We start from the raw sequence: 13,797 nt of genomic DNA, 5'->3' as shown, positions 1-13,797 counted from the left end.
AATTTCAATGAATAATCTGATCATAAACCCACAATTCATCGGATCCCAACAAACACACTGCAAAAGAAGATTACATCGAATAGAACTTCAAGTAGAACATTGTACGGAAGACCGGAGAGAGAGAATAAGTCATCTTGCTAATCACTATGGACCCATAGGTCTGTGGTAGACTACTCACACATCATTGGTGGTGCAGCAAGGATGATGTAGAAGCCATCCATGATCGATTCCCCCTTCGACAGAGTACCGGAAAAGGCCTCCAGATGAGACTGCGAAAGGTGGAATTAAGTCAAATAAAGCTGCGTGGGACCCACAAGCTCAGGTGGCCCGCCCCCTAGGGGAGCACTATGTGAGCTTGTGGCTCTCCCGTAGGGCTTCTGGCCTCCTTAGAACCTTCTAAGGTCCCTTCTGGTCCATAAAAAATCACCGTAAAATTTCATCGTGTTTGGACTTTGTTTGGTATTGATTTTCTGAAAAGCCAAAAACAAGCAGAAAACAACTGGCACCGGGCACTAGGTTAATAGATTAGTCCCAAAAATGATATAAAGTTGCATATAAAGTATCTAAGATTGATAATATAATAGCATGAAACATTCAAAAATTATAGATACGTTGGAGACATATCAGTCCCCATGCGCTGGTTGGTGTGGCGTGCCCGCAGAGGCCGGCTCAGCAGCAGGCCGACGCGTGGTAGGCGTTAATTGGCGTGGGGTGGGTGTGTTGGGGCTGGAGCGTGTTGCCTGGCGAGTGACGAGTGATATACTTACACTCCTCTACCCTTAGTTTAAACGATATATTTCATTAAAACCGAGATATTCGCTCCGATATTGCCACTGATGACTAACGAATGCATAGGATTCCACAAATCCTCTCTTTATTGTGTTTCCACATGAAATGGGGTATATATGTATGAAATCAAGTGAGACAAGAAAATGAGTAAAGGAGGAGATAGAAGAAATCAAGTGGAGGCGCGCCATCAATTCTAGAGCAACAGATGGTGTTTCATGCGACTGACGACCAATCGCATGGCAGTCATATGGTGTGGAAACCGATGCTCCTCGTCCACCTGAACAACTTTTATAAAGGGGTCGAGGCCAAAATGTCAAGAGAATAACCATGAGCAGAGCCAGCACAGAGTCATCTTCATCCCATCTTCATCAACCCTAGCCGCCGTCATTTCCCATCTTCATAGCCACCATCTCCATTTCCACCATAGTTCTTCCTCCTCTAGATCATACTTGTAATCGTGTATCACACACGACATTCATTGTAAGACATATTATCAATCAATCTACCTTCATGATGTCTTCTACATGTGTTCTTCGTGTGATATGATGTCCATGTATGAGTAGTTCAGTAAGGTATCGGTTGAGGTAAGGGCCTTGCAACCCGATGTATTTGTTGGAGGGATCAATGGAAGTGCTTTGAATTAACGTCCCGTATGTGTGAAATAAAACTGTTCCATAGATGTCTCTTGTCTTATTTGCGTTCTTCATCCCTGCAGGTACCCAGGATCATGGAGGACGAGCCAGGAGAGGCTAAGGGCAGGGAGACTGTGAAGTGTTATTCTGAACACCAATGACATGAAGATTTAGTATGGTAACACGGATCCTATCTCTGGGGATTCAAGAGGTGTAGTCATTAAACGCCCAATGCTTTTGTCTGATTATTGCAAGCTTAATTATCGAGGCAGCCCCGCGAGACAGATAGGGCTTTCAGTTGGAAAACTAACTCTTGATGTAGGACGCGCGCAGGTCAAGATGTAATTTGGACACATCCCCCACTTTGGTTCATAACAAGCACATCTCGACGGGTGGTGACTTCCATCGCACAAATTAAGATCATATTTGGTCCTGTCACAAATATATGGTTGTAAGCATTAAGACCTCATACCCATGCCTATTTTTATTATAAGTGTTTCCCTTCAGTTGTTTTATTTTCATTCAGTCAAAAGCTGGAATTGTTTCTTTAACAAAAACTTGTTTGAGCCCTAGCTTAAAGGGGATCTTCCTCCCATGGGTTCGAAAACTCAGGGGCACCTCTAGGGAAAAAGGCGAGAATCCTTCCTGCTCCATTTCCGGATCACCAAAGGAAGTAGTCAGTGAGGCGCTGATCCCGATGCACATTCAGCGAAATCTAATGTTGTTAGGTGCACTGATCCTGAAGAAGATCGCACCGGTTCATTTGTGGCCGCCGGAGAGCATCGTGTTGCATTATTTTCAGCAGGATTTTCACCATTGTGCACACCGTTTTCTTCCTTGGTATTCCTGTAGCAGAGAACTCATGTGTAGCAGTAGAAGAATTAGTCAAAAATGGATAATTACTAGCATCATTAACCACACGACCAACTTTGGAAAGGTGGGAAGGAAGGAGAAGAATTTCCTTCCTGAGAAGAGCACCGACGTTAGGATGGAGTTTTCCGATTGGAAATTGTGTCTCATCAAACACAATATCGAGAAATATAGACGCAACTAGTGGAGACGTCAAGACATTTCACACCCTTATGTTGAGCACCGCAACCAAGAAATACACATTGGATGGAACGAAGCATAAGTTTACCTGTGTTGTAGGGACGAAGGTTTGGCCAACAGGCACAACCAAAAACTCTAAGGGTATGATAATCTGGTGTAACATGCAAGAGGCATTCTGTGGGTGTTCCATTGGAGATGGTACGACTAGGCCACATGTTAATAAGATGAGCATCAGTAAGAAAAGCTTCGTCCCAAAAATTTAATGGCATAGAGGCTGCAGCTAAAAGAGCTAAGCCTACTTCGACAATATGCCTATGTTTGCATTCGACAAAACCATTTTGTTGGTGTGCATGTGGACAAGAGACATGTTGAGATATTCCCATTTGCTAAAAAAAGGAGTTTAACTTCTCATATTCACCACCCCCAATCTGATTGCATGGCAATGATTTTGCTATCAAATTTACGCTCAGCAAGGGTTTGAGAATTATGAAAGACTTGGAATACATCGGAACACTTTTTAGGAAGGTAGATCCAAGTGTACTTGCTAAAGTCATCAATAAAGCTCACATAATAAGAATGTCTACCAACAGAAGTGGGTGTTTGTACCCCAAACATTGAAGAAAATAAGTTGGAAAGGTTTGGTAGATACACTAGTAGAGACATGATATGGTAATTGATGACTTTTTGCACATTAGCATGAATCAAAAAAAGTTTCTGAATTTCTCTCACCAACAACTAGGAGTTTATTTGTACTAAGAATTTGATGAACAGTAGCAAAAGATGGATGACCTAAGCGACGGTGCCACCCTTCAGCAGAGAGCTTGATGGTACCATACACTTGTTTATCGAATTTGCAATACTTGGGAAGCAACAAGTAGAGCCCTTGCACACAGACAACCCTATGAAGAATTCTCGTTGTGACCTGATCCTTGATCAAAAAGAAGAAAGGGTGAAACTCTAGAAACGCATTATTATCAAGAGCTATACTATGGACAAATGGAAGAGTTTTGGAGGCATTAAGAACATGCAAGATGTCATTGATAGCAAGATTTGTGTGTGGGGGTTTGATGATTGAATTACCAATATGACTTATCTCCATACTTGCACCATTTGCTGCGGTGTAGATTTGATCATGGCCACAATACTTCTCATGCATCGTCAGCTTATGTAGTTCTCCAGTGATGTGATTGGTGGCACCTGTATCCATATACCAATTGGTATCTACGCCATATGATGCATCGGCGACACCTGTAATTTTTTTCTTTTGGGAACTGTCATCAGCATGGCGCCAATCACAGTCCTTAGCGAGATGGTTAGTCTTTTCGCATATTTAACACTTTCCTTCATAACCTTCGTAACCTGAAAATTGCACCCCCATTGTTATTGCTCCGCCACCGCCACCACCCCGGTTGTGGTCGTCGGACGTTGTTCTGGTGGTAGCCACCGCCACCACCCGGGTTGTGGCCGCCGCCGTTGTTCTGGTGGTAGCCACCGCCACCACCCGGGTTGTACCTGCCGCCGCCTCCATGATTGTATCCTCTGTCGTTACCGGAGCCGTTGTAGCCGCCGCCACCGTTATACTGACCACCACCGCGAGATCCACCACCACCTCCACCTTTCTGGTTTCGATAGTTTCTGGTAAAATCTTGGCGACCGCGGAGGTAGCGTTGGCGGACGACTTGAACGCCCCAGCGCCTATTCCATGGAACATCTCGACGTGCTGGTCGAAATTCGCCACCATGGAGAAGAGATAGTCAATGGAGAACCGGCTCGGTGCGGGCATCTAGCACCAAGATAATTGGCTGGTACTTCATATCCAGGCTGGCGATGATGAACGAGAGAAGCTTGTCTTCCCCGATCGGTTTTCCTGTTGCCGCGAGCTTGTCTGAGAGGGCCCTTATGTGCCTGAAGTAGGCGGCTGCTGATTGGGAGCCCTTCTGCCGTTGGTGAGGCGAGCCGAATATTTGTTGGCGCGTGAGAGAGACATGGCAAAGAACATGTTCCCCAGCGCGATCCATATTTGCATGTGATTTTTCCAGTCGATGCAACTTGAACCAGGACTTCCTTGGAGAGGTTTTTGAGAAGGTAGGCGACTATCTGCTGATCTTGGATGAGCCAGGGGGTAGGCAGGGTTTGGGACGACATGTTCCTTCCTTTTGGAGTTTTTGGTTGTGATGGTTTGTGGGGGTTCTTGGGTAGTTTGATCAAGATAGCCATAGAGGCCGGCGCCCATGACCTGGGATCTGGCATGGGCACACCAAAGAATGTTTTTGCTATGGGTAAGTGGCTCAGATGTATTGTTGTTCAGGCCGGAGCTGATGGCCGAGGTGGAAGATGACATGATTGCTGGGAGGTTCGGCGAAGATTAGGGTTTTGGTGGAGGCTGCAAGGGAGATCGATGGAAGGTGGATGGGTGCGAGCTAGATGTTGCACAGAAGCCTGCTCTGTATACTATGTTAGACAATGGGTAAAGTGTCTCAACTCCCATACACTAGGAGCCCACATGTTTATATATTGATGATGATTTGTGGTACAAGGTCTCGGTGGTTTAAACCAAACTGGAAAGGAGATATACGAGGAGGAAGGAGATAGAGATATGTACAATAGTAACAAACCGAATATCTTGTAACTACACAAGTTACGACCGCGTACACATGCGCCAGATATTGTGTTCAACAGAGAGGTCGCGTCTGCTCTAGACCAACATGAATGCGGCACTGACGCTTCGGGCGGGAAAGGGCGCGAGCGAGAGAGAGGGTTTGGGTGTGCAAGGGTTGTCGGAGGCGTGCGTGACTGACAGCGGTCCGGACGCCGACAAAGCCCCTGATTTGCTTCCCGTTCGCGTGAAAAAAACGTCAACACACGAATACAAAACTGCGTTAGATGGTAAAACACGTCCGGATCGTGCGACAGGATGGGGCGGTTTGAGGGTGAATGGCCGATCCTCGTATATGACTATGTGACTGGGCACGCAGCGTTTTTCCGTTCCTCCCGCCCACACGAAGGAAGGCGAGGTCCCCTAAAAAAAAGGAAGGCGAGGTGAGCACGGCCAGCCAGAAATACCGCCGAACCAGACCGCCTCCCCCCTGCAACCCCTTCCGCCACGGCTTGATTGCCTGCCAGTGGCTTTCTTTCTTCCTTCCCCTGCTCACACACGCAGATGCTGCTTTTCCTTCCGTACCCGGACACGCAGGCAAGGCAAAGGCACCCGCCACCAAATAGGAAGGGGAGTTACTCCACCACCACCACCACCAACCTAGCCTAGCACAGCACAGCACAGCAGTGGGAGGGGGAGGCACCGGGGCAGGGCGGGGCAGGGCAGGGCCGGAGATGGATGGAGACTTGTTGCAGCGCAGCCCATTGCAAAGCTCCAAATTACAACACGGAGCCCAACCACCACTTATACGCCACCGCCACCATCGCCACCACTTTCCCCTCCCCGATCTCCTCCCCAAACCCTAACCCCCTCCCCTGGGATCCGCCCATGGAGGCGTGACGGTCCGGGGGGATGGACGCCGTGCCGGAGGACCTCCGCTGCAAGCGCTCCGACGGCAAGCAGTGGCGCTGCAGCGCCCCTTCCATGCCCGACAAGACCGTCTGCGAGAAGCACTACGTCCAGGCCAAGAAGCGCGCCGCCTCCTCCGCGCTACGCGCCACGCTCCGCAGGTCCCCCCCCTCCTACGCGGCCGCCTCCTACGCGCAGCCCCGCGAGGGCGACTCCGATGCCGACGCTGACCTGCCCCTGCCAATGGCTGTCGCGAGGCCCTTCTACGGCAGCGTCGTCGGGGAGCCTGTCTACGTGGCGGAGCCGGCGGTGCGGAGGGGGCTGCCCCTCACCAATGCTATCGGCTCGCACACCGCAGCCGTCAGTTGGTTTTACCTCTTCTCTCTCTCTCTCTCTCTCTCTCTCTCTCTCTCTCTCTCTCTCTCGTCGTGTGTGTGTGTGTGTGTGTGTGTGTGGCTTGCGCTGCTTTGGGTGCTGATCAGGGTTGGTGATACATGTCGGTGACGGCAGGAGCTAGTCGGGAGAGCCTCTGTAGGGCTGCAAGGCTGTGCGGAGGTGAAGACGAGTTGCCACCAATGCCGGAGGAGTGTCAATGCCGTTTGGTGTACCAGCTGTGACAGGAGGGGGTATTGCGGCGGCTGCATCTCCAGATGGTATATTGCGATATGGATTATACTGTTCTACACTTATTATTAAGAGTGTCAATCTTGATTCAAAAATAGTTCCATCCTAGAGGAAGGCACTTGTCCATAGGAACTGCCAAATCATAGGAACATGTTGGCTCATAACATGTTGGTTCAAATCCTAGAGGAAGGCATTCTTGTTGGAACATGTTGCTGAAGCACATAGAGATGTTCCTGGTTAGTGTCTTGTCTTGTAATTTCAGAAGCATAGCCTCTGCCTTGGCCTTTTAAAGGAAAAATTAATCATTATCTTGGTTCATGACAATAGAAAGTTAATGTTCCACAACCCATGTGATTTATTTTTTCTGACGGTCCCTTCTTAAGAACAAGCTCAATATGGCCTAATTGAAAAGAGAATCAGATCTGATCTCACCCAATTACATTTATACAAAATATCAAGGACAAACACACCTTTTTGGTACACTACCAATTTGATGGAGAGACACCGTCAAAGAACTGGGATGGCGATCAATGCTGACGGCAATGATGCGGGTAACACAAGTTATGAACTCCACAATCAGTGTATGAGAAACAGTCAGTGTGGGAAGTGGAGCATGCACCGGCTGTGCACATTGGAAAAAGTTGCTAAGGACTAAGAGGATCAGTTGCAACGGTTGTGGGATGAATAGGTGTTCAGGGTGACAGACAAACAGCTAATGTTTCATGCTCTTTGAGCTGGCTAAACAGGAAGAATATTTTCTTGCTTAGAGTTTAATGGTTCTGTGTTGGGTCTTAACAATAACATGTACTACCTCCGTCCAGGTTTACTAGTCCCCCTCATATTTTGGGTCACAGTAGAAACAGTTCTGTCGAGCCACTGACTTCTGATCAGTAACATCTTGTTTTTATTTTGAGTGATCATATGAAAATGAGAGTGCGCTTGACTTGAAAAATATTTTCATGATGTTGAGTTCATTAGGATCTCAAAAATATATTGCTCAAGATCAATTTTAGTTTCACCGTGGGGACTGTTGCATTTTCAAGGAAGCACCTTGTTTTTGTGGCTATTGGTTATGCTTGGTTAGCATGTTAGAAATTTGCGTATGCTGGCACCTTACACTGTACGGTGTGCATACTTGGCCATTTCGGCTTTATAGATTCGATTACAGACTCATTATTACTTTTCCTTACTAATAGAATATGTAATGTAGGTACTCTGACATTGCAATAGATGATATTCAAAAGGTTTGTCCAGCATGCCGTGGCATTTGTAACTGCAAAGTTTGCTTACAAGGAGACAACTTAATTAAGGTATGTAGGGCATGTTTGGTTGATGGCAGGGTATCTGAGCAATTCTTACTGTTGCTTTTGCAAAACTGCCCTCTTGATGCTAAACCATAGCTCTAACCGAGTCAAATTCCACAATTTGCACAGCTTGCAACATCAAGTTAGCCAACTTGACTTTCTTAGCCTAGTGTTTGTTTCTTTGCCAAACTTGTAACATGTTCCACTATTTGATCACTATGCCCCACATGTAGTTGACACATCTTTTTGTCATACATTGCCTAAGCTGTGGCATGCCACAAGTTGGTTAACTTAGGTGTTTCAACATGTGACATCCAACCAAATATGCCTGTTGGGAGTTTTCTTCCTTTTCTCTTTCCATGTATTTGATTTCCATCCTCTACTGAGTTTTCTTATGTAACACTTCTTTTGTTCTTTTAAGGCAAGGGTGCAGGAGATATCTGTTGTAGATAAGTTGAAATATCTTCATAGCATTTTGGCATATGTTCTTCCAGTGCTAAAGCAGATTTACTCCGACCAATGCTTTGAAATAGGTGTTGAAACAAGAGCTTATGGTACCTTATTTTCCCTCTTACCCTCCTTTGTGTAACTCTGCATGTTTCAAACAGCACCATAACATATTATATGCAATAGGGCCCAAGATGGACATCATTAGGGCAAAGATGAATTCTGATGAGCAAATGTGCTGGTACTGCTTTTGCATTCTTCTATCTGTTGCTTTTATCATTGGGATTTTATTATTCCTACAATATAATTTTAAGCTATAGTGTAATACCTTATAAATTACCTTTCTGCAGTGACTTTTGCAAAGTGCCAGTGTTTGATTATCATCGACACTGTCCAAGATGTTTGTATGACTTATGCCTCGACTGTTGTCGAGACATTAGGCGCTCTCAGACAAATGTAGTCAGAGGAGAATATGCTGAAAGTAAAGGTCCTGTGGTGGAGACAAATAAAGATAGTGCGAGTGACAGAGCAAGATTGGAACCATCTGCAGCAAGTGTCAACGATAAGTTGTTCCCACAGCCGATAGATGCAAATGATATTGGCATCAGATCTTTGTTTCCTACATGGAGAGTCAACAATGATGGCAGCATCACATGTGGGCCTCATGAGGCTGGCGGTTGTGGCTCCTCAAAGCTGGTATTAAGGCGAATATTCAAAATAAACTGGATTGGTAAGCTTGTAAAGAGTTCTCAAGAAATGGTTAATGGTTGCAAAGCACATGATCTTGAGAATGGATGCTCATCCTGTAACGATAGCAGAAGATTGGACTCAATTGGTCGCCATAACTTTGGTCTCTCAAAATGTTCAGATAGTGATGGTATTGATGGGAACTCTGTGTACTCTTCTGTACTGGAGAACTTAAAATACGAGGGTATTGTCCATTTCCGTAAACACTGGATAAATGGGGAGCCTGTAATTATTAGGAATGCATTTGAGCCTTCTTTATCATCAAGTTGGGACCCGTTAAGTATTTGGCGAGGAATCCAGGAGATCATGGATGAAAAATTGGATGAAAATGCCATAGTTAAAGCTGTGGACTGCTCAAACCAATCAGAGGTAAAACGGGAGTATTACTTACTAGTTTATCTATCTAACTAACACTTGTTCACTTTCTATTTGAAATGATCTTATCACTGCGACTTCTGTTTATAGACTCTGAATTGGCATGCTATTACTTATAATATTACTGTTGCTAGTCGGCTTTGACTGTAAGAAGCATTACTTTACCCCAAGAGAGATGTCGGTGATGAAAATTACTTTTGTTTGTACAAGGATTTCTTAAACATCATTACCCCATCCTATAATCATGACTGAAGAAGTGAAAAGGAAAGATAGTAGAAAACTAAACACCTTTTGTGTACTATGTCTATCCTAAAATCTATATGCTGCTTTACAAAAAAAATCAGGTGCATATCAAGCTCAACCAATTTATCAAAGGTTATTCAGATGGTCACAAGGGAGAAGATGGCAAGTTAATGATGCTGAAACTGAAAGATTGGCCTCCAGTGAGCGTATTAGAGGAGTTTCTGTTATGCCAGCGACCAGAGTTCATTGTCAATTTTCCCTTAGTAGACTTTATCCATTCTAAGTGGGGCTTTCTTAACCTTGCGGCTAAGTTACCCCCGGATGCCCTACAGTCTGAAGTAGGCCTAAAGCTGCTTATTGCATATGGAAGGCAGCAACAACCTGGTAAAAGCGATTCAGTGACAAATCTGATGGTTAAGATGGGTGATGTGGTAAGTTGCCCTTTTGCTATAATTTACACTTCAAATTTCTTTTCGTTTTACTGAAGTCAAACATCCGTTTACTAGAGAATGCTGGCTGATGTCGCAACTTACCTTTTGATCTGTTTCTTGGCAATTTAATAAATTAATGAAATACAATAAATACACCACATGGCTAATGCTATGTTTTTTCTGTATATAGGTACACATGTTAATGCATAGAGCTGAAATGCGTTACCTATGTCCAAAGAGTCTACAACCTGAGCGGCCGGAAAGGATTGCTAATGGGATGGCAGTGCATGTAAATGCTCATGCACCTGTGCAAAATTTGAATCTGGATATGGGGGAACAATCACCTGAACACACAGTTTCTAAGTCTTGGAGCCCTTCTGTAGGCTCTTCTGCTGAACTATTGAGTTCATCACATTCAGAGCAACCAAAAACTAATGGTGTAGAAAGATCTCAGCCTGGTGCTCTTTGGGATGTCTTCCGCAGGCAGGATGTGCCGATGCTGAATAAATATTTAGCTTCTAACTGGGAGGAACTTACAAATAACAGTCAGGCGATGCTCTCTGTAATTACTTCTCACTACTCTGCCAAATTTGGTTGAACCACTTTTGTATGTTTATGTTGAGAATACTATTTCTTTGGTTTCAGGTGAAGCATCCTATTTATGATCAAGCTGTATATCTCAGGGAGCATCATAAAAGGGTATTAAAGGATCAATATGGTAAGTACACCAAATAAAGATTATCACTTTGAAGTTGGTAGATGTAATAGTTACCGACTTCCTTTCACTGATGCACAATAGCAGCTTATTTCATTTACTTTGCCAACTTCTCAGACTTGGGCAATCCATAATACTACTTTATTGCAATACCACATCAAGCAGATGATGTGCCATCTACTCCCTCTGTCCCATAATGTAAGACGTTTTTTGACTAGTGCATTATGGGACGGAGGGAGTAAATTCCTACCGAATCAATAAATGTAACTATACCAATTCTTTGCTTGAAAGAAAGCAACCAAATGTCTGCTTGTTAGGTCTTGTTTACTGGGAAATCCCAACCTGATACTTCTATCTACATCCTTTTTGGCGGGGAATATGATTTTTCGCCACTACTTGTGACTTTGATGATTTGCCACTGGTTACTCTGCAAATGATATTTTGCCACTTCTTAGTTGGGACTTTGAGGATTTTCCCTTTTTCAGTAAAAAACAATAGTAGTAGTTACAAGTGTTTTAGATAATATATGCACAAAACAGTGGACAACAATACCCTTGTGCCTGTTTGACTGAAGAGGCAGAAAATTAAGTAGAAATCCCCAATGTCCCAGCTCTTCCACCTCTCGAGTTCTCTCTGCCGGCGCCAATGAAGATGAACTTGTAGAGGAGGTCCCATGGTAGGTCCTGGGTGGGCGTGAACTAGCACGGCCGGCACTGTGGAGACGAGCGATAGGTGGCCCTCGTAGAGGAAGCCCGAGGGCCTGCACGGTGACAGCGGCGTCCCTGAACCGTGTGTAGCCGAGCGTGCCGCAGCGGCTGGGGAGCGGAACGGCGCTGGCAAATGCTTCAGCAGCCCTGCCAGTCACGCCCCGCCTGCCCTGTGCTGCCCTTGTTCGCCGCCGTGGCCACCTACTGGTTCTACAACAGGTACTGCTGGTTGCCGCTGCTGCACGTAGTGCTGCTGGTGCTGCTCGCACCTCTTGGCTCCACAGTGGTCAGCCGGGTATACTCTTGTGTTCTGAACGACAGCTGATGCAACACATAGTCCTTGCGCTTGGAGCAGGATAAATCACTGATGTGTATTAGCGTCACAAAATCCCGTGTTTGCTTCCATGGAAGAATTGATCAGCTGCTTGCATGCTTGCCGTGCTGCCATGGAATAATCAATCTAGCACTTTCTGTGTGGATTGCTCACCGGCGACGGATAGAGCCAGAGGCATCATATCTTGGTCTGACGGGGGGACTGTGATGCAGAGATGTGGACCTGCATGGCTCCTGGTCGTGTTGGCCAGCGCGACCATGGCCGCCAACTCCGGATCCGCTCCCCGTGGCAAGTCACAAGAGAGATGGGGAATGAACAAACAGGAAGAGCTTGCCTGTTGGCTTGGTTGATCGAGGACATGGGCAATTTGGGGATTTCATGTGGGCCCACCTGTAAGAGGCAAATCCTCAAAGTCCCAACTAAAAAGTGCAAAATATCAATTGCAAAGTAGCCAGAGGCAAATTGTCGAAGGCCCAAGTAAGCAGTGGCAAGAAATCACATCCCCCCTTTTGGCGAATTGTCGAAGTCCAAGCAGTATGCTAGTAATATCTCATACGAGGCAGACTAATGATTTAGCTGCATCTTATTTGTATATTTTTAATTTGTGTTATGTCACCTGTATTTGTACGTTCTTACAGGAATTGAACCTCGGACATTTGAACAACATATTGGCGAGGCTGTTTTTATTCCAGCTGGCTGTCCCTACCAAGTAAAAAATCTCCAGGTATGCTTCTAGTGATTTTGTGCTATCTCAGATTGCTATACTGAACCTTACTGCTTTGGATGATATACTCTTTGAAATGGTTCATCGCAAATATAGTTACATTGTCTTTTGTTAAAAATGGTTCAGTCTACGGTTCAGTTGGCTCTGGATTTTTTGTCGCCTGAGAGTTTGCGGGAGTCGGCTCGTATGGGCCAAGAGATACGCTGCCTGCCAAATCATCATAATGCAAAACTGAAGATGCTTGAGGTACCTCACAACTGAGCTGGTCATCGAGCAGTTGCTTTATGCCTATGCCACTTACTGTTCGGAACAAAAAGGAACCTTACGAGTTTTGTCATCAAACATGCAGGTTGGAAAGATAGCTCTATATGCAGCAAGTTCCGCTGTCAAAGAAATTCAGAAAATAACCCTTGATCCCAAGTAGGTGCACTTAATTTTTATATCCTTGAGCGTAGAACTGTAGAGATCTTCACCTCCTTTTTTCCATACGCCTTTAGTTGATCTATGCTGCTTATAAACCCAGTATCATGTGCCTTTCTCAGGTTTAATCGGGATATCAGATTTGAGGATCAGAACCTAACCCGGGCGGTTTCAGAGAACTTGGCTAGAGTCACTAAACAACGAAAGGTGTCTTGTGGTTGACATTCTACAGGCCCTCAGGAGATGCGGGATGTAAAATTGAAATTGAAACCCATGTGAAGTAGATATAGCAAATTGTACATGTAGTATACCATGTCCCGAAAGGAACACATTCACAACTCTTGTCAGATAGTATTGACCTCACCTGTATATTGTGGGTTAGGACTAACGGCTGTGCTCATGTCAACAAAAATAATGTGTCGAGCAATTAATGAACATTACAATGAGAGTATGATTGATAACTGCTCTTCCGCCATTTTGAAGAGAATTTCAGACAATTTTGGGTCGAGTAATATTGAGTTTGGCCTTGTTGTGTTCTACTCCCTCCGTTTCAAAATAGATGACCCAACTTTATACTAACTTTACAAAGTTAGTACAAAGTTGGGTCATCTATTTTGGAACGGAGGGAGTAGCTTACATTCATACAAACAAAACAAACAGGTTAGATTTAATAGTGACGTTATAGCATGGGCAAATTTGACCCCCAAACACATGCATGTACATAATATAGCACACAATTAATTCAACGCA

General features: G+C 45.0%; 1 protein-coding gene across 3 annotated transcripts; it reads left to right on the top strand.

The window, feature by feature from the left end:
* The first annotated feature begins 5,597 nt into the window (after positions 1–5,597).
* LOC123097453 (lysine-specific demethylase JMJ25) lies at positions 5,598–13,544 on the top strand. Of its 3 annotated transcripts, XM_044519190.1 has the most exons (13): positions 5,611–6,336; positions 6,487–6,629; positions 7,811–7,910; positions 8,326–8,458; positions 8,538–8,592; positions 8,702–9,467; positions 9,818–10,147; positions 10,338–10,709; positions 10,793–10,865; positions 12,542–12,627; positions 12,754–12,873; positions 12,977–13,047; positions 13,170–13,544. In XM_044519190.1, exons 1-13 carry the CDS (start codon positions 5,980–5,982, stop codon positions 13,267–13,269), a joined length of 2,706 nt encoding a protein of 901 aa, XP_044375125.1. In that variant the 5' UTR covers positions 5,611–5,979; the 3' UTR covers positions 13,270–13,544. The 3 variants fall into 3 exon arrangements, 1 of the variants encoding a protein (XP_044375125.1); XR_006447216.1 differs by lacking the exons at positions 12,977–13,047; positions 13,170–13,544 and adding an exon at positions 12,116–12,437 and having other exon boundaries at positions 5,598–6,336; positions 12,754–12,853; XR_006447215.1 differs by lacking the exons at positions 12,977–13,047; positions 13,170–13,544 and adding an exon at positions 12,116–12,445 and having other exon boundaries at positions 5,598–6,336; positions 12,754–12,853.
* Positions 13,545–13,797: the final 253 nt, after the last annotated feature.

This window comes from Triticum aestivum, chromosome 4D (genome assembly GCF_018294505.1).
Source record: "Triticum aestivum cultivar Chinese Spring chromosome 4D, IWGSC CS RefSeq v2.1, whole genome shotgun sequence".
NCBI lineage: Eukaryota > Viridiplantae > Streptophyta > Magnoliopsida > Poales > Poaceae > Triticum > Triticum aestivum.
Note: the sequence above shows the minus strand (reverse complement) of the source record. Positions and strands in the feature narration are given on the sequence as shown.